The sequence below is a fragment of the Cynocephalus volans genome, chromosome 3, assembly GCF_027409185.1.
Source record: "Cynocephalus volans isolate mCynVol1 chromosome 3, mCynVol1.pri, whole genome shotgun sequence".
Lineage (NCBI taxonomy): Eukaryota > Metazoa > Chordata > Mammalia > Dermoptera > Cynocephalidae > Cynocephalus > Cynocephalus volans.
The window spans coordinates 181,276,130-181,299,740 of record NC_084462.1 but is presented as its reverse complement, the minus strand read 5'-3'; the positions used below and the strand labels follow the sequence as shown (position 1 = coordinate 181,299,740).

General features: G+C 44.3%; 1 protein-coding gene across 11 annotated transcripts in view; it reads right to left on the bottom strand.

Moving 5' to 3' along the window:
• PPP2R5C (protein phosphatase 2 regulatory subunit B'gamma) overlaps nucleotides 1-23,611 on the bottom strand; it is a 149,654-nt gene that overhangs the window by 25,525 nt on the left and 100,518 nt on the right. For all 11 annotated transcript variants that reach the window (XM_063092136.1, XM_063092131.1, XM_063092132.1 and 8 more), the window contains 6 exons: nucleotides 18,190-18,300; nucleotides 17,040-17,132; nucleotides 16,823-16,953; nucleotides 10,105-10,164; nucleotides 8,220-8,328; nucleotides 6,856-6,909 (listed from right to left, as the gene is read on the bottom strand). In XM_063092136.1, coding sequence (XP_062948206.1) covers nucleotides 6,856-6,909; nucleotides 8,220-8,328; nucleotides 10,105-10,164; nucleotides 16,823-16,953; nucleotides 17,040-17,132; nucleotides 18,190-18,300 — 558 coding nt within the window. The remainder of the gene's footprint in view (nucleotides 1-6,855; nucleotides 6,910-8,219; nucleotides 8,329-10,104; nucleotides 10,165-16,822; nucleotides 16,954-17,039; nucleotides 17,133-18,189; nucleotides 18,301-23,611) is intronic.

The window sequence follows — 23,611 nt, the reverse complement described above, 5'->3', positions numbered from 1 at the left end:
TTTAGGGTTTGTGATGAAAAATCTGATGTTAGTCTGATTGGGGCTCCTTTATAGGTGATTTGATGCTTCTCTCTTGCAGCTTTTAAGATTCTCTCTTTGTCTCTGAGTTTTGCCAATTTGACTATAACATGTCTTGAAGAAGACCCTTCTGGGTTGAATACGTTTGGAGATCGTTGAGCTTCCTGGATCTGAAGATCTGTGATTTTTCCTAAACCTGGGAAGTTTTTTGCCACTATTTTGTTGAATATGTTTTCAATGCAATCTCCTTTTTCTTCCCCTTCTGGAAAACCCATGACTTGGATATTTGAGCGCTTAAGGTTGTCTGATATCTCTCTCAGATTTTCTTCAATGCCTTTGATTCTTTTTTCTTTTTTTGTGTGTGCTTGTGTTATTTCAAGCAGCCCATCTTCAAGTTCAGAGGTTCTCTCTTCAACTTCTGCAAGCTTGCTGGTTAAACTCTCCATTGTGTTTTTTATTTTGCTGAATAAATTTTTCAGTTTGGCCAGCTCTGCTACATTTTTTTTCAGGGCATTGATTTCCTTGTACATTTCTTCTTTCAGGTCCTGTATACTTTTCCTCGTTTCATCATGTCTAGCTGAGTTTACTTGTATCTCATTCAGTTTCCTTAGAATTATCACTCGAAATTCCTTGTCAGTCATTTCAAGGACTTCTTGTTCTATAAGATCTAGAGCTTGAGAGTTATTACCCTTTGGTGGTGTACTTTCTTGATTTTTCGTATTTCTGGTATCTTTTCTTTGATATTTATTCATTGTGGCAGGGGGTTTCACAGTCCACAGGTTTGACACTATTGTCTGACTGAGATGTTGCAGTGGTTGCCAATTTGGTATGGGTACTTCCGTGACTGCTCAGTTGGCCACGAGTGCCTTGTGTGTGTGGTTGCCTCAGGTGTTGGGCCTCTCCGGGGAGCCACCTCTCTGGTCAGCTTGGACTCGGCCGGGCTGCTGGGTCACGGGGCGGTACCGCAGGGTGTGTGGTCTCTGCTGAGCTTCCACCTCCTGTGCTGGACTTCTCCCTGTTCCATGCGCTCTGGGCTGGGCTGCTGGGATGTGTGGAGGCACCGCAGAGTGTGTGGTCTCTGCGGAGCTTCCCCTTCCCCTGCTGGATGTCTCCCTGCTCCATGCGTGCTAGACCAGGCTTGGGATGGAGCTGGGTGGCGGCAGTGAAGCCTACCTGCTGCTGGATCACGTGGTGGTGGCCCCCCCACAGGGTGTGTGGACTCTACAGAGCTTCTACCTCTCCTGCTGGATGTCTCTGTGCTCCGTACGCATTGGGCTGGGCTGCTGGATCGCGGGGCAGCGGTGTGGTCCCCGTGGAGTTCCCGCTTCCCCTGCTGGGCGTCTCCCTGCTCTGTGTGCTCTAGGCTGGGCTGGGAATGGAGCCGGGTGCCTGCGGTGAAGCCTACCTGCTGGATCACGCAGTGGCAGCCCCGCAGGATGTGTGGTTTCTGTGGAGCCTCCACCTCCCCTTCCCGATGTCTCCCCACTCTGTGTGCACTGGGCCCGGCTGGGAATGGAGCCGGGTGGCGGCAGTGAAGCCTATCTGCTGGATCATGTGACGGCGGCCCCACAGGGCATGTGGTCTCCACGGAGCTTCTGCCTCCCCTGCTGGACGTCTCCCCATTCCATATGCACTTGATGTTATGTTTTTATAGTTTAAATCGGTTGATTTGTGGGAGAGAGTGACGCTAGGGACTGTCTATTCCGCCACCTTGACCGGAAGTCCTTGCAAACACCAACCAAAAGAAAGCTGATATTTAGTTTCAGAGGTTGGAAGTCCAAAGTCTAGGGAACACTGATGGTGAAGGTCTTGGTGGTGGCAAGAGTGATGGCAGGTGTCACAATTATAAAGGAGACTAAGAAGTCCCTGGATCTGCTGTCTGCAAGCTTTTTCTTTCTTTTTAAATTAAGGATGAAGTTAGTCAGCCTCCAGGGGATTAAATATAAGAGAGCTCATTACCCATTCAGGAAATCCAGTTCTGTCTTCTCAAATTGCTCTGCTACATTGATTTCCCCTTTTCTTCATCAATTGAAAGTGTCTCGATTTTTCAAGGTGCTGATGGAATGGTTGTCATCCAACAGACTCCTCTGTTCGTCTGTTTTTCCTGTACTCCTGCAGAACTGTCCACCTGGGCTGGAGCATCATGTAAAGACACCGCACAAAGGCAGCCATATACAAACCAGGAATCTGCCAGAGCCTTGATCTTGGACTTCCCAGACTTCCAGTTTCAGAGGCTGGGAAGTCCAAAGTCCTTCTGGTGCTGGCGACAGTGACCCAGGTGTCTCACATTGCAAGATGGTGGAAGCAGAGCAGAGGGAGCAAGAGCGCAAGCTACTACTTTAAAGCAGCTGTTTCACCTTTTCATAGTAACAGCGTGGACCCACTGTCCCTGCTCCTGTGCTGGGACCCTGACTGCTGTAGAATCACGGCAAATGCTGGTTCTTTCAGACTGCCTTGTTGTTTTTCCAGCTTAACAGATCACACCCATTCACATCAAAACTCTGTTTTGATGTTTTGGCATTTGGGATCCTGGACAATCTTTTATAAGTTTACACTTCATAAACTCCAAAATCTATTAAAAAAAAGAAAGTGCTCCTAGTTTTCAAGTCTGACATAAACATCTACAAGACAACTGTCTTTAAGAGGAATTACTCCTAGAAATGCATCATTTAATAATTTTTCTCTTCCTTTTAGCTTGAAATTACTTAACAGACATTTATTGGGTACCTACTATAGTCTGTGTATTGGAGCCACTGTTAAGAATACTGCAGATGCAAATCACTCCATTAATCCACTATTCCTTTCTATTTGTCAAATGGAATTTTATTAGGAGAAATATGTTAATTTGAAAGCTATACAACTCATCTAGCTATTCCATTTCTTTGGAAAAGGTATTATTTCTGGAACCAAATTTGTACACTGGACTTACTTTTCACACTATTTGGAATGACCTGTCTTCAATACCAACTTTTTTTTTTTTTTTTTTTTTGTCTTTTTCGTGACTGGCACTCAGCCAGTGAGTGCACCGGCCATTCCTATATAGGATCCGAACCCGCGGCGGGAGCGTCGCCGCGCTCCCAGTGCCGCACTCTCCCGAGTGCGCCACGGGCTCGGCCCAATACCAACTGTTTCAGCTGCTTTAGAGAGTGACAGTATATCGCAGAAGAGGGTGTCTGCTCAGGGAATACTAATCCAGGGCAAGAACGGCTGTTTGCTCCTGGGTAAAGTTCTGGACACTGAGCTTTCTTTTGGAAACTCAGTGGACTGCCTTGTGTGTGTGTGGGGGGGGGGGTCAGCAAGCCTGGATGGGTGTGCCAGTGGCCTCAGCCTCAGGTCCCAGGGAGCCCCTCTCCTGTCCTAGAGCACCAGGGAGGAGGAAGAGCTGCCACCAGCCATGTAGTAAAAGTCAACTGGCTTACAGAGACAGGCGGGTGATAACGGAACACAATTTTACTTCTGCAAGCTATCTGATGAGCCCCTGTTCTTACGACAATAGTGAATGTGGTTAATGTGTCCAAAAAACTTTTTTTTTCTGTCCAGATCTCCTGGGTTTCCCTTTTTCATTATTATTTTTCTAATTGACCCAGAAAGCTTTTGAGCACTGTACACAATCTGCAAATGAGAAATATTAATTACAGATTACAAACGGGGGCAACAAATGTCCTTTAAATCTTAGCCTTTTAAGCGGATCATACTTTAAAAATTTCTGAGCCTGGGCACATGATGACTTCAGGAGTCCATTAGGTGCAGCCCCGAGAGATGCATGTGTGCACCAAGTGTCCTTAATGCTACCCACAGAAGGACCCCTTCACGAGTGTCTATACTCTGATCTTTTAATCGACAGCCTTCCAATGCTAAAGTAAGGCAAAATGGCCTTTGAGTTTTCATAAAGTATGAATTCCAAAGGAAAAAATGCACTGTGGTGAGGGTCTGAATGTTTTTAATGAAGAGAAAATTAAATCTGCTTTCTCTACCTAGGACAGCAGTAGTATATTACCTGTGCAACAGGAACCTAAGCAACCAAGAGATTCTGGGTAGAAATAGTGGGGACTGAGTATGTAGGGGTCTGCAGCTTCTTTGTGCTGGTGCCAGGTCAGAGTGTTGCATTAATATTTATGATGGAAGGACCCAACTGAAGCTGGTACACCATCTCTTGCCTTCTTTTAGACAATTGTATTTAAAAGCTCTCACTCTTGCAAAGTTATAGTCACTGTATATTTACTATATTGGCAGAATTAAAAACATTTACAAACTTTTTCAGCTTTCATATTCCTCTCAGGTAGAAGGGAGTATGGGGTGGAGCCTGCTCACTGGGCTCTCGCTGCAGCAGGACTAGGGTTCGGGCTCGGACAGGGGACGGCAGGACAGAGACGCTCGGGGCGGCACTTGGTGGGAGAAGCCTCAGTCTGTGGTAAACGCAGTGTGACATTTGGAAAGTACTTCAGCCACTACAGGAGTATGAGAAATAGGCACAATGAAACATGACAAAAGAAAACCTTTTCCCTCCTTTCATATCATTCTTTCCCTTTTATTTTTGGATAGAAAAAGGGCAGGAAGCGGGGCAGATGGAATTTCTTTACACATTACTTTCTGCAGTAAAAGCTCTCACCATTTAGTTTGGAAAGACCTCAAATAAAGACAAAGGAATTAGGGTGTGTAACCACTGGAGGAAATACAATAGGAAAAAAAAATCCCCCACGGTGTTTTTTTCTTCACACCATCTCATTTTTCCTTTTCCTACCTAAACATGTCTTCAGTCCAGTTAAGGAGGATAAAAATACACGTCTGCAATCTAAATTGGAGTAAGTACCTTAACTGTGCTTGATGGTGGAGTCTGATAAGATTGGGGACATTTCCTTGAGGGCTCCTGGAACCTCAGAGAGCTGAGGCAGAGGCGTCTGGAGACCCGTGGGGAGAGGGCAGGGGTGCGGCTCCCTGTGAAGGGCCACCTCTGTAGCTGTCACCTCTGCAACCAGCAGAACAAGAGCATTTCCTCAGTTTCGTGGGTTCGGTGCGGGGAGTCTACACTGAGAATTTAAAAACTTAAAAGAAAGCAGAGACCAGAAGCTAGTTTAACTCAGGAATTCAGTATGAAGAATTTCTCAGGTATTTTCACTACAAAAACTATTATCTCACAAGAAAACTGCAAAAGACAGCTAAAGGGACAGGAAGGACTCAGGAATTACAATATCTACCTTTTCTAACAATAACTTTTAAAAAACACTTAAATTGGCACTTAACACTGTTACTCAATAATAAAAAACAACACAATTAAAAAACGGGCAACGGTTTTAAATAGACATTTCACCGAAGAAGATGTGCAAATAGCCAGAATGAAAAGACGCTCAACGTCATTAGTCATTAGGAAAATGAAAATCAAAACCACAATAAGATCTTCTTCACACCCACTAAGACAGTTATAATTGAAAGAAAAAAAAAAAAGAAAAGGAAATAAGCCTTGGCGAGGATACAGAGAGACTGAAGCCATTGTGCATTGCTGGTGACGATGTAAAGTGGTGCAGTGATTGCGGAAAACAGTACGGCGATTCCTCAGAAAGCCGAACATACAAGTACTGTGTAGTTCAGCAACTCTACTTCGGGGTATGTATCTAAAGGAAGTGAAAATAGAAGCTTGAACAGATATCTGTACATCAATGCTCACAGCAGCATTATTCATAACAGCTAAAAGGTGGGAACCACCCAGGTGCCCTTTGATGGATAAATGGATAAACAAAACGTGGTGCATCCACACAATGGAATATTAGTCGGCTGTAATAAGGAATGAAGTTCTGAAACATGATGCAACAGGGATGAATCTTGGAAGACTTTTAAGCTAAATGAAAGAAGCCACACACAAAAGGACACGTCATATTTGATTCCACTCATATGAGGTCCCTAGAAAGTAGTCAAATTCATAAAGACACCAAATGGATGACAAGTTAGCAAGGGCTGGGGAGAGGAGAAATGAAGAGTTACTGTTTAATGGTACAGAGTTTCCGGCTGCAAACAGAGGTAGCGGTTACATAACATTGTGAATGTAGTTAATGCCACTGAATTGTACAATTAAAATAGCAAATTTTATGTTATATATATTTTACCATGATTAAAAAAATTTAATAATGTAATATATAAAAAACCTTTAAAGTCTATACTTTAATTGGGTGAACTGTATGGTATGTGAATTATATCTCAATAAAGCTATTTAAAAAAAGTGCATTCAAAAGCTTAAACTGGCACTGACAGGCCTGACTTTGTTATCTTGGCTATAAGAGACTTTTTGTTTTTAATAAATATGCCAAGAAAATAAGAAATGCAAACACTGAATGGTAGCCGTTTAACATTCACTTGTGATTCAATGATCATAAAACACTTACACTCTAACTTGGAAAGAATTTTCAACATAGTAAAACCTCTTTAGTACAGCAAGCATTTCAAACCCTCACTATAATTCCTCTGACTGCAGTAAGTTAAATACAAGCACGTTGTCAAACTGAGCAGATGTGAAAGTACTGAACTGCGCAAGACTTAGCGGCTACAACCACTCAAATGCTCTGCAATGAAAAGGAGCACGAGTGATAAGGGACAGAGTGGCAATCCCATCACATAAAATAACACTGCAATAAAGGAAACTGCAATTAAAATCACTATACTCTGAAAACCTTTACACATGGATGAAATCAGTCTGTTTATTAGCGTTGTAACTTAAGATGAAAAAGCTGTCTGAACAGCAATTTGGTAAAGCAGACATGTGGCGATAATTTACATTTAGGAAAACGTTCAAAACTTACGAGATGTGCTAGCAACAGGGTAAGGCCCCTGGCCGGACAGTATACTTACTGGTTCAGTGAGGGTGCTGTCCTTTTCTAAAAACTGCACTACACAGTACGCCAGCTAAAAAGTAAAAGGAGAAAAAGCATCAACACTTCATGTCCATGTGGTGCAGACAGGGCTGCTGTGACTGAGGTGCTGCCCACCTGGTGAGCCCACAGGAGGTTCTGAGTGGGACCGATGCTCAGCAGATAATTCTCTCCTTACCAATCGGTTATAAATTGGAATGTTAAAAAAATAAATAAATGAAAAATCAGGAGTCTTTAGATGACCACCACCACCAGGTCAACCCAGTGTGATGGGAATTTTTTCCTGTGGTCCTTTTGCAGATTATAATGAACAAGTAATCTAACAGCTGAGAAAAACCAAATTAAAATCTGGTTCCATCTGGGCTGGCCCCGTGGCTCACTTGGGAGAGCATGGCGCTGGTAGTGCCGAGGCCGTGGGTTCGGATCCTATATAGGGATGGCCGGTGTGTTCACTGGCTGAGCGTGGTGCAGAAAACACCGTGCAGAGGGTTGCAATCCCCTTACCGATTAAAAAACAAACAAACAAACAAAAAACCTGGTTCCATCTTAAACACGTGAAGTGTTAGTTTCTTTTGTATGCCAATTAATTCAGTAACAACCTGGCTGCATGTTAAGATATTACCAGTTAGTAGCAATCAGAAAAAATAAGTAAATTATTTCCCAGGAAGCCACTGTTATTTGAATCAGTTAAAGAATAATACACTTTTTGTAGTTCATCCCATGCTGCAAACTCCCAAAGTGGGGCGTGGCAGAATGGAGTCTTGTGCATCTGTGAATGGATACTATGACCTGGTGCCAGGCCCCATGACAGCTAAAAGTGAATGTAAGAGTGAAGGAAAACCAAGTCTCCTAGGTAAATGCAGCCAACTAACCAGTTAGTAATCATTTACTCACCAATTTTTTAGTATAACTGTAGTTAGATTTCTGCAGTTTTAAAAACCTAGTTTTTGTTTGTTTTTTCTTTTTACTTTTTTGTGGGCCATTTCACTGGCCATGGACCTACAGGCTTTTTTCGTGAAGGTACTACATTTTAAATCACATTACAGAAAACTGTTCTCTGAGAAGTCTTCGTGGACTCCTTTCAGAGAGTTAGTCACTCCTTTTTCTCTATGCTTAAAACTAATTCAAAAATTCCGTATCCCAGAGATTTTCCTGAGTTCCTTAACGGGAATCTCTCTTTACCCTTTATTCTTTCAATTATTGCCAGAGCCTTCTTTCCAAAGTCTATAATGTGATATAAAAACCAAAAAAACAAAAACCACTCCAGCTAAAAGGCTGGATTCACTATCTTGAGTTCAGTCCTACTTCAGTGATGACAGCTGTCCCCAGCCCCGTCCTCCTCACCTGGGGATGGTAGACACTCAGAGATTTCACTTTGTGCAAAGGTAATAACACCTTCAATAAGAAAATCTTGTGCTCTTCTTTCAGCGGTAAGGCAAATCCATTAATTATACTGTGAAAAGAGAACTTATTTGGTTTAAATATTTACAAATTCCAGATTTTAAACAAATATCTTCCTGTTTTGCTTTCAGTTTTTGTTTTCATCATGAAAACCCAGAAGGCAAAATATATGTTTTAGAAAAAGGAGGATACCAGCAGAAATTAAAAAAAAAATTAAATGCCTTCAAAAAAGCACCGTCATTGTTAATCTTTGCAATTATAAGACGATTTTAAAATTCTGGATTTATAAGGTATCATACAGAATAGCAGGAACTCTTGGGGCCAAAATCTCCTTCCTTAGACAGGGACAAGAACACTGGAAAGCTTCGGTGGGACCCCAGCTCCAGGTGCCTCCATACCCAGCACCTTCCCTCAGGCTTTGTCCATCTATGGGAATCCACGCCGTCCTGGTGTAATTCAGGTTTATTATTCTAATGCTGGCAATAGAGTCCAAGTGTGTGCAGAATGGGTACTGGTTAAAAATCAGATAGAAAGCTGTTCCCTTCTGCAAGGAAAGGGGGTCCATACTGAGCCCAAATAGACTCCAAACTGAAGTTTTTGTCTCAAACATTGACTAGTATATTTACTTGGTTTTATAATTAGGCAAATGCAGATAGATTTTTCTGAGAGCCACAGAAGCACTTAGAGCAATTTCTAACTTGGTGGGGCGTGGTAGGTACTGCAGGAAGGCTGAACTCAAGGCAAAACTCCTCTTCTGGAAGAAAGATAAACATAATAAATCCTGGGAGTAGGAGCCGCACAGTGGCCCTTATGTGCGGGATGTCGCAGGCTGTGCTGGGCACTTTGCACAGCTCACCCTACCCTTGCAACAACCTAGGAGGGAAGTATGATGGTTCTTCCCATCTTAGAGAATTAACTTGCCCAAGGTCACACACCTAGTAAGGGGCACTCCCTCAACCACTCACTACACTACACTGAGAGAGAAACTAGGCGGAGTGTGTGGAAACTAATCAAAGCAGAGTTCTCAATGAGGACTAACATTTTTTTCAAGTTACAGCTAAAGCAGCAAGGATAGTTTTTCTCAGAACTACTGGGCAGGACTATATCCCCTATAGATACGACAGTGTTCTGTAAGGAAAGACTCTTGTGTTTAAATGCTGTAGAGAATGACTAGATGCAACAAGAGTGCCTGGTGTCTTCACTGCAGGGTCCTCAGAACCTTGACTCCTAATGTGCACCGATTCCCCAAAAAGGCCCAGGAGAAAAGCACTGCCAAGATTATTCACCGTGGAACTGTTTGGGAAATGGTAGGTTAGGAGATCTAATATAAAACCTTTAGGCTATCTATTTAAAAAAAAATGATAGCAACCAAGAACTTTACTTGGATTAAGATGATGAAAGTTTTGAAATGTTTATTTTATAAGTGTACATATGAAAAACCTATAAAATCAAAGCAATCTGAAATATTAACATTTCCTCAATATCCCAGATATAGAACCTATTCTTCTTACAAGCTTCTAATATAAACCTTTTTAAGTTTATTTTTAACATTGCTGTTCAGGAAAAAATTGAAATTGTGTTTCCATAGTAATGATACTCAGGTATATGAAGTAGAATCTACATATGGAACCACAAAAATGGGAGAGATTTGTCATTTGGTGTGTTCTAATCCAAGAGGTCACCAACCTCTTCCTTAAATGAAATTTTATTTAAATTCTTTTAGAGAATGGTTTAAATTGCCTTGCTTTGGGGAAGAGGGCAGTTGAAGGCAATGAACTGTCACAAATTCCAGCTACTGCCATTTGCTACCAGTCACACAGACACTTACCTTCCCAATATTTCCAGTAATTCTGCTATGCCATTGTGATGCTCTGTTTCATAAATAAACCTACAAGAACAATTAGTCAATTAGAACTGAACACTGAAGTAACAGCTAGAAAGTCTAAAATCCTCTGAATAAGAAAGCAATGCTTGCAGGAGGGAAGCACGTAGCCAGGTAGCAGTAAGCACCTCGATTAGAGAACATCTTCCTGGCTGCAGCAGCTCATTGTTAGCAAGTAGCCCTTCAGGATCCAAAGAAACTCCTCCAAGGTTGGACATGTAAATGCCTACAGGGCAGAGGGTCCATCTTACTCAAATTTTTTCCCAATATTTTATTATGAAAAATTTCAAGCACGCAGAAATGGTGAAAGGATCTGACAGTGAACACCCATATTTCCACCACCCAGACTCGACCATTAACAGCATGCTCGACCGGCTTTATCACATGTGCATCTATCTACCATCCCTTTAACCGATCCATTAATTCACCTTATTTTTTTGCTGCATTTCAATGTAAGTTGGTGTCTTACTCATTTTAAAGCTTGCAGTATTTAGCACAGTCCCAAGGGCAGAAGTTTTTACCTGAACACCTCTTGTACCATCCTGCCTCCTTCCCCACTGACACCCCCCACCCTTCCTCTACACGCTTCAGATGCCACCTTCTGAAGGACCAGTCTGCCTCAGCCCCTGGTTCTCTTCCTTCCTCTGAGAAGTCTCTGCCCACTGTGCCCACCGTGCAGACTTCCAGGGGAGCACCGGGACCATGTACCCTGCCCTGTCTCAGCCTGTCTCCCTCCAGATGGGACTGATGTGGGGACAGGGACAAGGACTTCTCGTTGCTGTGTTCCCAGTGGTAGGACCAAGTCTGGCATCTGTTTGGTGCTTAAAACATGTCTGTTGAATAAACTGGGGACAAGGAGAGGAAACAGGGACGTGTCAGGAAACAAGAAAATTCCTTCCCTAGAAAAGATTCCCATAGTAACGAGGAACCCACTCCTGTCCCATGCCCTAGCTCACCTGGTGTTGGTCTAGGCCAATACAGGCAGGGTATGCTGCATGAGGTGAGAGAGGCCTCTGAAAAAGCTTCCTGCCTATCAGGTGAAAACTATACACTTAGAGACAGCTCTAAGCCAAAAAAAAAGTTTGTGAACATTAAAAAAATCTGACTCTGAAATTTTATTGTCCTTGTTTGAAACAAATGGAATAGTGATCTTAAGGTAAATAACAGGCCAAACATCCACAGAAGTGAGATATTTCTGAATGGGTCCTAACATTTTTACATTAACAAATGACCAGTATTTACTAAGAGGTTGGCACCTGAACTGGGCCCTGAAGGAGAATTTTGACGGATTTTAAAAGACGGGGGTGTGCAGGGAAAGGATTCACTTGGCTAGAACAAGGGCTCTGTGAAGAGGCTTCAAGGCAGCTTAGACAAGCCGAGATCCAGCGCCCAGCGAGCAGAATGACTGAGCAGTGAAACGGTAACACGAAAATGAAAAATGAATCTGGCTGCAGCATGAACGCGAGGCAGGAAGTCACTGGGACAGGACCTGGGGACCTGGTGGTGTAACAATGACGGGCACGATCCTCCTGAATGGAAAGTGTTCCCATCACACTGGCTTCTCCTCCCCTCCTCACTATTGCACCTGCCCCGAGAGCTTGGAAGCTGCCACTAGGTGGTCAGTAACCCAGTGTGTCTGCACTGAGAAGTGCTTCGACTCATAAAACCCAACCCGAAGGCTCCCTTTGGCTTCATGTTTTATTTGAAATATTTAAAATAGTTCAAATGCACAGTTACGACTTTGCGTACAGCGAAGCCATGTGCTTCAGGTCACTAATGGTCTCGCAGACAGGCTGGAGAGCCGTGCAGGCGGCAGGTGGGGCCCGCACCCCCGCACGTGCTTCCTGTCTGTCTCCACCAGTTTTGACATCTAAGTGAGGGTGGCGTTTAGCTATAAGCCATTTCATTTTCTTAAATCAACATTACTATACTCTTATTGATAAGTTCTGAATTCCTCATTATTTTAACCTGATTTGAAGTAGGTACATGAAAGGGAAACTAAGGACAGTCCTTCTTGCTTTTCCAGAGGGAAACAAAGCAGGAGGGTGTAAAGTGGAGGGCGCCATGACGATCTGCGCAGAGCAGGCGGGAGTGTTCCTCGCTCTTTCAGCAAGAAAGGAATGAGACCCTCTAAAAACTGAGCTGGTACCTGCTTGTCACAGAAGTCTCCAAAATGGATGGTGTCAACTCCCTTCCTCCCTATAGGTGTGTTCTGCACCTCCCAGAAAGAGGTGGGCTCTGTCTCCCTCCTTTCAACCTGGCTGTCCTGAGGACCTGCTCTGACCAATGCAAAGGGTGGAAGTAACTGTACCAGTTCTGGGGCAAAGCCTGAAGGACTGGCAGCTGCTTCTTCCTTCCGGGAAGCAGCCCAAGCACACTAGGCAGAGATGCCACATGGAGGGACAGAGATGCTCAAAAGCCATGCCACTGAGGCACGAGAGAAGAGGCCACCTAGGACATTCCAGCCCTAGCAGGCAACATGTGGAGCAGAACTGTCCCGCTGAGCCCAGTTTAGATGACAGAAATTATGGTTGATTTAAGCTGCCGAGTGGTGGAGTGGTTGGTTGGGCGGCAAAAGAAGCTGCCCCACCGTGCCCACCTGGCCTGCAGGTTCCGCTGTCTGCCAAAGCTGGCATCATGAGTGGCCTAAAGCACTGTTTAACTCACATTTAAAACAGCTGACTAGAATGAGAAACTATAGATATAAACAGGAACTTTACACCAACATTTTAAGTTGAACCAAACGTGCTCGAAATATTTTTTCTAACAAGATATAGCTGTTCTATAAAAAACTTAGATGAGCTGAATATATCCCTGAAGATCTTTCTCTTTCTTTTTTTCTCACATGAAACGAGGAAGGGGTGTCACTGATGATGGAGACCCAAACCAATTACGGAATCTAAGTAATACGCTTGCTTTTGATTACATATATCAAGATAATTATAGAAAAGTTACTAAAAACAAAACACAAAAATATCACACTCTATGTTGGGAAAACTGGATATCCACATGCAGAAGATCGAAACTAGACCCCTATCTCACCATACACAAAAATCAACTCAGAATGGATTAAAGACCTAAGTTTAAGACCTCAAACTATGAAACTATTAGAAGAAAACACAGGCGAAATGCTCCATAAAATGGGAGTGGGCAGCGCTTTACTGAACAAGACTACAAAGCACAAGAAACTAAAGCAAAAATACACACATGGGATTACATCAAACTAGAAAGCTTCTGTTGGGAAAAATAGGAACATGTCAGGGCCCCTCGGATGTTCAGAACCTTGCTGAGCATTTGCTGTAAATATCCTCAGGTGTTCCCTGTTACTGCTTAACGTAAGGTGTGTATGGGCACCCAGGTGTGCAGGGTTGTGGACTTAAGTATAAAAGACTAACAGCTCTGCTCCACAGTGCTTCTCAGAACTCTCAGAGAAGCCACCAGGACAGTTGCTCCTGGATCTGGATAAAACCCATTCATTTTTCTATACCCACGGCTCCCAGAACCTTTTTTTTCTCCTACCTCGCTCACAGACCTGCGTGTGGAGGGTTTGCGACCCAAACTGGGCAACAGACCCGAGGGGTCTACAAGCCCTAGCTTTACAGCTTCTGCACAGAAAGGGACACTGTCAACAACGTGAAGAGACAACCTACAGAAGGGGAGAAAGTGTTTGCAAACTACATATCAGACAAAGTGCTAATATCCAGAATCTATAAGGAACTCAAAGTCAACAGCAAAAAAAAAAAAAAAACAAATTAACCCAATTAAAAAATGGGCAAAAGACCTGAACAAACATTTCTCAAAAGAAGACATACATATGGCCAATAGGCACATGAAAAAATGCTCAACATCACTAATCATTGGGAAATGCAAATTAAAACCACAATGAGATATCATCTCACCCCAGTTAGACTGGCTATTAATCAACAAGACAGAAAATAACAAATGCTTGTGAGGATGCAGAGAAAAGGAAACCCTCCTACATTGTTGGTGGGAATGTAAATTGGTACAGCCATTGTGGAAAACAGTGCAGAGGTTCCGCAGAGAACTAAAAATAGATCTACCCTATGACTCAGCTATCCCACTACTGGATATATATCCAAAGGAAATGAAAGCAATATATCAAAAAGACACCTGCACTCCTATGTTCATTGCAACAATATTTACGATAGCCAAGAGACAGAATCCACCTAAATGTCCACCAATGATGAATGGATAAAAAAAACCGTGGTATATCTACACAATGGAATACTACTCAGCTATTAAAAAAAATCAAATCCTGTCTTTTGCAGCAACATGGATGGAACTGGAAACCATCACGTTAAGTGAAGTATGTCGGGCACAGAAAGACAAATACCATATGGTCTCACTGATACATGGAAGCTAAAAAAAAAAAGTGGTTCTCACAGAAGTAGAGAGTAGAATAATGGTTACCTGAGGCCAGAAGGCAGGGGGCAGGGGGCAGGGGGAGTGTGAGTGGTGGACTAACGGGTACAAAGCTATGTGATCTACCCTAAGTGAATCAAGGTACAGGACTGAAACAACACTGTACCCCACAAATATGTGCAAATAAATGTTAAGAAAGACATTTTTACTATATACATATATACATATATATGTAAATATGATAAAATATATAAAAATATAAAAATATATTTATTTTATATATATATATTTATTTTATATATATAAAACCCCCCAAACACCCACACTCTAGCACTGAGACTTTAGAGAGAACTGGACTAAATTATGTGTAATAACTTTTGAGTAATAACCTATTTAAGTACTTGAGTTATTAAATTAAGATTCTTTAATATATGAAATGTCTTCTACTTCCTTAATGCAGATGTTCAATGATTTGTGATTCTGCTATCTGAACAAAACCTACTAGTAACAAGTAAACAAAAATACTGTAGGAAGAATTTTAATTTTAGGCCTAATAGACTGGAGATTAAATTGTACCTGTTCTGTGTTTTGATAGATAAGTACATCAGCCAAGTAACGATCTTGTTAAAAAGGAGGCACTGTAGCAAGAAATATAAACTAGGAACATCACATTCAGGAACATGACGCCATTCTCTGGTCACATATAGCTGGTGTCAGGTCTGGGCTACCTCCAGCCCTAGGCTCCACTATACGAGCGGGATGTGGGGAACTCGGAAGGAATTCAAAGGAAAGCCACACACACAGTGAAAGGCCCCAGCACTGAAACGCCCCGCCAGGCGGGAGAGGAGCGAGGGGAATTAGACCTTGATGACTGCAGAGGGGCGGGACACGGGAGCCTCCGCTGCTGGGCTGTGCATGGGCTGGAATTCCCAGAGAGGGGTGCTGGGCTCCGAGTGTGGGGCCTCCGCTCCCCCTTTTGCTTTCCCTTGCTTGGTCATCCCCCAGGCCTGTGTGCTCACCGTGGCTGAAACACAGTCCTTGCTCTAGGTGACGGCCTGCACTGTCATCCTCGCCCTGGCCCTGGCCCTGCAGCGGGACTGTGTGAGACCCGCCTACTTCCTTATCTCATGGGGGTGGGGGTTGGGAGGGCGGATGCTGTCACACAGTCCCCATCACTGCCAGGATCTATCAGTATCTTGAGCCATCCTGGAGTCAGGTGCCTTAGAGTGATGAGCCAACCCGAGAAGCCAAAATCTGTAGAATAAACTGCTGCCATGATGGCTGCCTTCGTGGGAGCCTGACCCATCCACCAGGTCAGGCAGGCTTTCCCGGTTAAGGGATGCTTTGGGAAGCCTGGAAGGCTGAGGAGGGCTGGTGGAAAAGGACTTCCCAGGTGGATCACACAACGGCTGCAAAATGCTGATGTGGGAGGGCCTGGAGCACGAATGGAGAGGCAGGACATGGAGAAGGCTGGCCACACCCTGGGGCCTCCGCCCCAGTCACGCAGACAGCGACGGTCACATACTTGTGGGCCTCAGGCAGCAGGAAAACATGTCAGTGGACTGGAGGGATGTTGCGACCTGGCAAGAGCTGTGACTAGGGCTGGGGAGGAGGGAGTGTGTGAGGGACAGGGAAGGTCAAGGGGTCCCGGCGAATACCGCACGTGGAATGTTATGGCGCGTTCTTTTGTGAACAGTGGGATAAGGTCTGCAGTCACTGACAGGACAAGGTCTACAGTCTTTCTCTGTGGTCCATGGGCCCAGACAGTGGCAAGACATTGGACAGCTGTCCCCTCCACCAGCTGCTTCTAGCAGGGTTTCCATTCCCTGCACAGAGGGCGTGTGTAACCTCCCACCTAAGTTCTCAGAGCTTCTGTGGTTTTCTAAAGACTAATTACTTCACTCCTCACCACCCCCCACCCTGCCCTGAGATTAAAGGGGAAGAACGAGGTAATGCACAGGTGGAAGGAAAAGTTAGTGTGGACAGAATGAATTCATCCACATTTCAGTAGAAATAGGAACAAAGGAAGGATGTGTGGCGAGGCGTAGGAAAGCCGGCCCAGACAGCAGGCAGAGGGGGCACTGGAGGGGGGCAGGACAAGCCCAGCCGGGGGCACTGCCACAGTGTAACCTGGGGTCCACCTGGACAGGACAAACAGCTGCCCTAAAACCACCCCACTGGTCCTTAATCCCATGTCAAAGGCAATGATCGGGGGGAGCATTGAGTGTGAAAATGATCTTCGCCATGCACAAAGACAAATGTCATCCATGTATGGACTTACCTATAAAATATATTATTTATCTGTTTTCTGATGTAAGCTCTCAAGCCTAAGAATTTCCCATAGATTCTGTGAAGGGTGGTTTTAAGAAAATCTCTCTCCCGAGGATCTTCACTGTCAAAGAGCTCTAAAAGCTTCAACAAGAAAAAGACATTTAGTGACTCGGTGTTACACCTCTGCAGGTAACAGCTTTTGTAGTTTCAGCTAATCTGTACCTTACCTGCAGTACAAACTTCTGATCAATATATTTCTTTGCTATATTAGGTTGGAAATCTGGAGATTCTAAAAATCTTAAGAAAAATTCATAAACAAGCTAGGAGGAAAAAAACAACAGTGAGTCAAATAACATGGTATTCTATTAAATGGTAATTAAAAAATACACCATGAATTGAATCTTCATTTGCATGCAAATATTAGCTTTTTTAAAAAACACATTATCTACAAAATTAATGCTAAATTACATGGTTTAATTAAATTATAATTGATGACAGTAATTACTTTATTTAGTAAAAACCACAGACTATACCCCTAAATGGCATTTAAACAAAATTATATCTGTGACTGATGCTACCAATGCTCAAATTACAGTGTTCAGAGACCACCGTGCACAGCTGCCACACACCAGGCTATGACCAAACCCTGGGTGGGATCCTGCAGTGCTGGGGCACAGAGCCAGGCGGACGGGAACTCTGGGGCCACAAGGGCAGAGGGGCCTAAGGTGCAGACACTGACCATGATCACCTGCGGTTCTTGCCCTTCACCAATGTGGTGGGTTGGACAGTGTGGCCTGAGCTACTTATTGAAGCCAGACGCCGTAGGTAGGGAACATCTGGCTACCGAGATGGCCCCTTTCCCTGTTTGCTGCACTGTCTAGTTCCCTCCCATTCTCTCCCCTCTTTAGTTCCCTCTGGTGGATGCCCCGCCCTCCCCTTGGGCACATCTGGCAAGTGCCCTGCCTATGCTGGCCTGGCACCGCCTACCCAATCAACCTCCCACCTTACAAAGGCAATGGAGCTCGGGGTGAGCAGTGGGCACACAGAAAGTTGCCTAAAACTGGGAAGTGTCTGCATAGGTCCTCTAGGCTTGAATTCAGTAGCTATCAACAAAGTGGCCATTTCCACAGAAAAAACACCGACAATTCCACATCTTTGCAGTTTGTGCAAAGTGTCCACACACACACACACACATGCACTTTGCTCTGCTTTGCTAAAATATTTTTCTTATATGTACAGATTTGCAAGGACTATGCCACTGAATATCGGAGATCACTGAAGATCATGTGCCAGCACCTAAGGTGAGGCCCTGGGCCAGTACGCCAGCTCTACAGAAGCCCAGGAACACTCACACAAGTGCACGCCCAGGTCCAGTACCTGTAGATGAGGCCAGGCTGCTTCTAACGTTGGTTCATCTTCCTCTGGGTCAAATTCTGCTCCCGTGGGATTGGAGGAAGGTGGTAATGTTCGAAACATGTTAACTGCAAACTAAAATCCACATATTCTATAATTACAACCAGGACATTAAAAATATTTACAGAGAACATTATTCAAAGTGTTAAATAATTCTAATAATAGCTGCTTCCCGTGGTAATGAGGCTTGTCCTTATCCTCGAAATCAGAAGCAGAGTGGATCCCCAAAGGGAGCCTGGGTCAAAACTGCAGGAGGAAACAGGTCCCCACAGGCAGGTGACCACTAAAGTTATTTTGACAACTGGTACGAACAAATGCCGACAGGGCAGTGAGGACTTCTGAGGTCTTATTACATCCAGTGAGTGCAAGAGCAAGGAGAACGTCTAAAAAGCTGGAAGGAAAAGGTGAGACGACTGGGCAGCGGCAGAGACTGAGACCTGCAGATGGCAAGTGAACGGCAGATGCTGCACTGCACGGAGGTAACTGGGGTGGCAGTAACACCAAAGTCCTTTGCAATCAACGATGATGAGAAGAGCAACCGTTGAGATGCAGCAGCTCCCGAGGCGGCTGGAGGCTGCTGGGGGTGCAAGGCTGCTCGTGAGCACAGGGCAGCGGCGTCCGAGGACAGCCCGGCTTGGCGGTGCGTCCAGGGGCTGCTGGTTAAGTTTCTCTTAGTCTGCTTGGACTTGCACAACACCCCTTGTTAGACCAGTGATATTAAACATAAAAGTTCAGTTTTTCTCTATCATGCATTTATAACCTATTTTTCTGTTGCAGTAAGCGTAAATATGATCAGTTACCTTACTGAATCTCTGAAGCCCTCAAATGCCAGTTATAGAACTGAGCTCTGGTCTTACAGATGACCAGAAAAGCTCTGACCTACACTCTCAAAAACACAAAGTCAAAACACCTGACATAAAACATAAAACCTGAGTCCACTACAGTAGTATCTACGGACAGCCCGGGGCAGACCTGGCTGTTCAGACACCTGGTCCAGCCTGGTACTCAACGCCACCTGCTTTGCTTCTTCCTTTCTTTACTGTTACTGAGCCTGGACTCCAAACCTTGCCATCATCTTTTGTGATGTCATCAGCTACAAAAGCCCTGAGCATCAAATGTTTGTTCTCTGTTGTTCGTGAGAGGACCTGATGTAGAGAACAGCTGCGATGGGTGGGGGGATGGTACAGGAATGGAAGGACGGAAAAAAGGTTGGAAATCCAGAAAAAATTAATTAAAACAACTTTTAGTAAAATATGAGTTATAGTCCCAAGATGTAAGTAGAAAGAAAACAAGTTTGGAATCTAAAACCCTGAGTGTCAATGTGGCTCTTCCTGGTGTATGATCTCCAGCACTTTCCACTCTCTGGGGACTAGCGTCCTCCTTGGTGTGTGTATACGGCACTGTAAGAGGTCCCCTCAAACAACAGGTGATTAGTGAACAGACTGGCAGGCGTTGCTAGGTGGACAGGGCACTTCCTCAGTCACTGGCCCACAGGCACTCAGAGCAGACGGGGGATGAGGGCACGGAGGGGACTTCTCTTGGCACCCTGATCCCAAAGCTCACAGATGAGAACAAGGAAATGCTAAGAGCCCAACTACTACGGGAAGGCCATGCACACCTGGCAGGCCACCATCTCCTCCCAGGGCTTTCAGAGCAGCAGCAGAACTGGCCCTGTCACAACCAGCCACTCCCTTGAGCTCCTCATACCTTTCCAGACCATGAAAATGCAGAGAGAGTGAAGTCAGAACTGAGTCTTCCGCCCTTGTGGGGAGTGTGGCAGCCATAAACTGGTGTTCTTTATGATTCAGGGGGAGGTGGCCCCAGTCACCTGGAGATTAGGGTCATCCTCAAGAGAGGGAGACAGCACTTTGCTCTCTGGTGGGCCAGAGCTGTGGGCCCAGCTGGGTGGGCAGAGGTTCTGTGAGCATAGACTACGCCTGGCAGGAGACTTCAGGAGCAGCCTGTGACATCAGAGCCTGAGGGGACTGTGGTGCTGTATAGCTGGAAGGAAAACATGGCCATTCTCTCCAAGGTTCCTGGGGCTGCATGTCAGGGAGGCAGAGGCCAGAGGCAGAGCGCGAGCTGTGGGCCACCCAGGAAACTGACAAGGGAGGCGTCAGCTCGCCCAGAGAGGAGGCTGGAGGCCTGGAGGAAGGGGAAACGCTGCCCCTCTGGGAGAGGATCTTCAGTGAAGCTCAACACTGTCCAAAGGTCAGAGACACACCATATAGGAAGGGACCACCACACTGGCAGGGGCACGAGGCAGCAACAGAGCACACAAGCGGGCAGCTGCCTCCACCCCTGCTCTGGCTTCAGCTCTCAAAGCCTGAGAGGACGGAGGGGGCACGAGGGGCTGGAGCCTCCCTGCTCCTTCCACTTCTAGTCCCTCCCTGGCTAGGTCGCCCACGGGGAGGCACAGACAAGATTCAGAGTCTGAGATGAAAGCTTTAAATGAGATTGGACTTCTATAACCAGAGATGACTTAAAAGTTAAGCAATTTGCTAGAGATGTATTTAGGGGCAGGAAAGTGTGATCTAACAGATCCTGATAAAGGCAATAGATGAAAACAGTGAAACGCACCCCCAGTGGGACGGCTAGTCTATGTGTCAACTTGGCTGGGCTGGAGCATCCAGTTGTTCAATCAAACATCGATGTAGGTGTTGCTATAAAGGTATTATGTAGATGTGCTTAAATACTACAATCAGTTGACTTTAAGTAAAGCAGATTATCCTTGATAATACGGAGGGGCCTCATGCAATCAATTGAAAGGCCTTTACGTCCAAAACTGAGGTTTCCTTGGAGAAGAGATTCCACTTGCAGACTGCAGTATCAGCAAGTGCTTGAGAGTCTCTCGCCTGCCGCTGTCCCATAGATCTCACACCTGCCCAGCTGGGTCCCACAATTGCAAAGGACAAGTCCGTGAAATCTCTCTTTCTCTCTCTCCTGCTGTTTCTCAGGTAGAACCCTGACTGCCAGAACCATTTAGCTGTCATTCCTTAGTAAACTGGTTATGTTCTACTAGCAGTAAAGCTAGTTATTACAGTTTGAAGTTGAAGCCCTCCTGAACGGTGTTCAAATACCTGCACATGCACTGACTCCTGGGTGCTGAGTTAGACGCCTGTAAGGTGACCTACATCAACTTGCTCCTAACATGGAATTCCTCTTTTCAGTGTCTGTTATGAACGAAATGTTTGCGCCACCTCTACTCATTTGCATACTGAAGACCTAACCCCCAGTGTTGCTGTACTTGGAGATGGGAACTCAAAGAAAATAATTAAAGTTACATGAGATCATAAGGGTTGTGGTCCTACAGGACTAGTGTTCTTATAAAAAGAGACACCAGAGCACTCCCACACTGCCCCCCACGGAAAGGCCATGTGAGGACATAGTGGCTGTCTGTGAGCCAGGAAGCCCTCACCAGAAACCACACCTTGCGAGAACATTGATCTTGGACTTTCAGCCTCCAGAACTGCAAAAAAAATAAATTCTGTCGTTTAAGCTGCCCAGTCTGTGACATTTTGTTACAGCAGCGTGAGCTAATACAGTATGTGACTGATGACAGTCCTAAATCCAGGGTATTCCGTTATTGGCAAACTCTAATCAATTAGAAGTTATTGCTTAAATGTAAAAAAAAACCTTGCACTTATAACTTCTACCCACATTTCTCACCACATTACATTGTGTTAATTTAGTGCTCATCTCTAGAAAAGGTTACATATGCTAAAAACTAACATTTGGAAAAAACCAAAAAGAACAGAAGGCAAACATTATGACACCTCAAGTTATTCTTGGGTTTCTAACCTAGCAACATTTCTTAGCACAAAAGCTTCAGGGGCCAAATTAGCTGACAGCCACAGGTATGGAAAGCCATGGTGCTGATGTCACCTCTGTGCCACCTAGACATGTGGAATTCAGTCAAAGGGAACCACGGAGGATGATCTTTGTCGACATCATGCCATGAAAACCAAAGGGACTCTGAGGTCTAAAAGTCGTAGGTCTTACGTGGATCATATAGATTCGTTATTCTGATTCCGAGCACACACTGAAGTGTGGACACAGTGACAGAATCAGGCCACACAGTGATAGGCAGCATGGCAGAGTGGCAAATGATCCCCCACACTCTCCTCTTACCCAGAGGCAGGACCTTAGGCTGAAAACCCTGCCTGAGCCTTGATTTTCTCATCTTTTGAAAAGGGTAAATCCTTTTTAACATTGGGCTGTTGTGAGGATCACAAAAAACGTATGCAAAAGCACTTGTTAAATGGAAAACCATCATGCATGAACAGTTACCATTACAGAGCATTTCCCAAGTGTTTGTGACTGTTTCTCTGACCACCTCTAGACAACGATGGCATGCCTGTGAGTGTGCATGTGTGTTTGTATGTGATTCATGCAGCCCCATCTGTGTCATGGACTGACTCTGTATAATATTAGGAAGCACCTGCTTTTGCAGGTTTCTTGACACTCCCACTTTCAGTACTTAAATCAGCCCGGCAGATGTTCTCCAAATTGCCGAATTTATTAAATTAGCTGCAAACCAAAATGGCCTGAGAAGCAACTTTATGGAAAATTCTTAGAATTCAGCAATATCATGCAGTCTTTGTATACCTGGATTATTCATTACCTATGGATGACATGATAAAATATTATGTCATGACATAACTGCAGCACAGTGTAACATATAAAGATTTTAAAATATGAAGGGACACACGTCAAAAAAGAACACTGATATTCTAATTTTAGAGGCAACAAAAAAAAAGGTTTGATAATTCATGGTTCTCTGTTCAAAACCACAAGGCTACTGTTGTTCATTCTCCCAGTCTTATTCATGTGAATAGAATTTTAACAGGTGAATCCACCAAAGGCCAAATTATGGTTACAGCAGAACACTATTCCTCCTGTTATAGAAATTTTAGTTTCTAAGAGTCATATTGCTAAGAAATACATTTCTGGGAAGGGGGTTAAACCCCTCCACATTATTATTTTTTTAAATACAACATTGTCATTTGTTTGCAAATGATATAATATACCTGGAAATCAAACAGAAGCAATAGACAGATCTCCATGACTGCGTTACCAGATACAAAGACCAAAAATACAAAACTAACAGCAACAATTTCTACACCAACAATAAGCAACTCGAAATTATAATAAAGAGGAAGACACCATATACACAGACACATACTATAAAGTGCCTAGAAATTAATGGCCTAGTTATAAGGTCTTAAGGGAGAAAGCATAAAAACTCTAATAAAGGGCAATGAAGAATACCCGAATCAACGGAGGAATCTTCTATTCTCCAGTGTAGGATGACATTAGATTGCAAAAATGTAACTTCGCAGAGAAATTTATAAATTCAGTGCAATCTTAAACGTAAAATCTAACT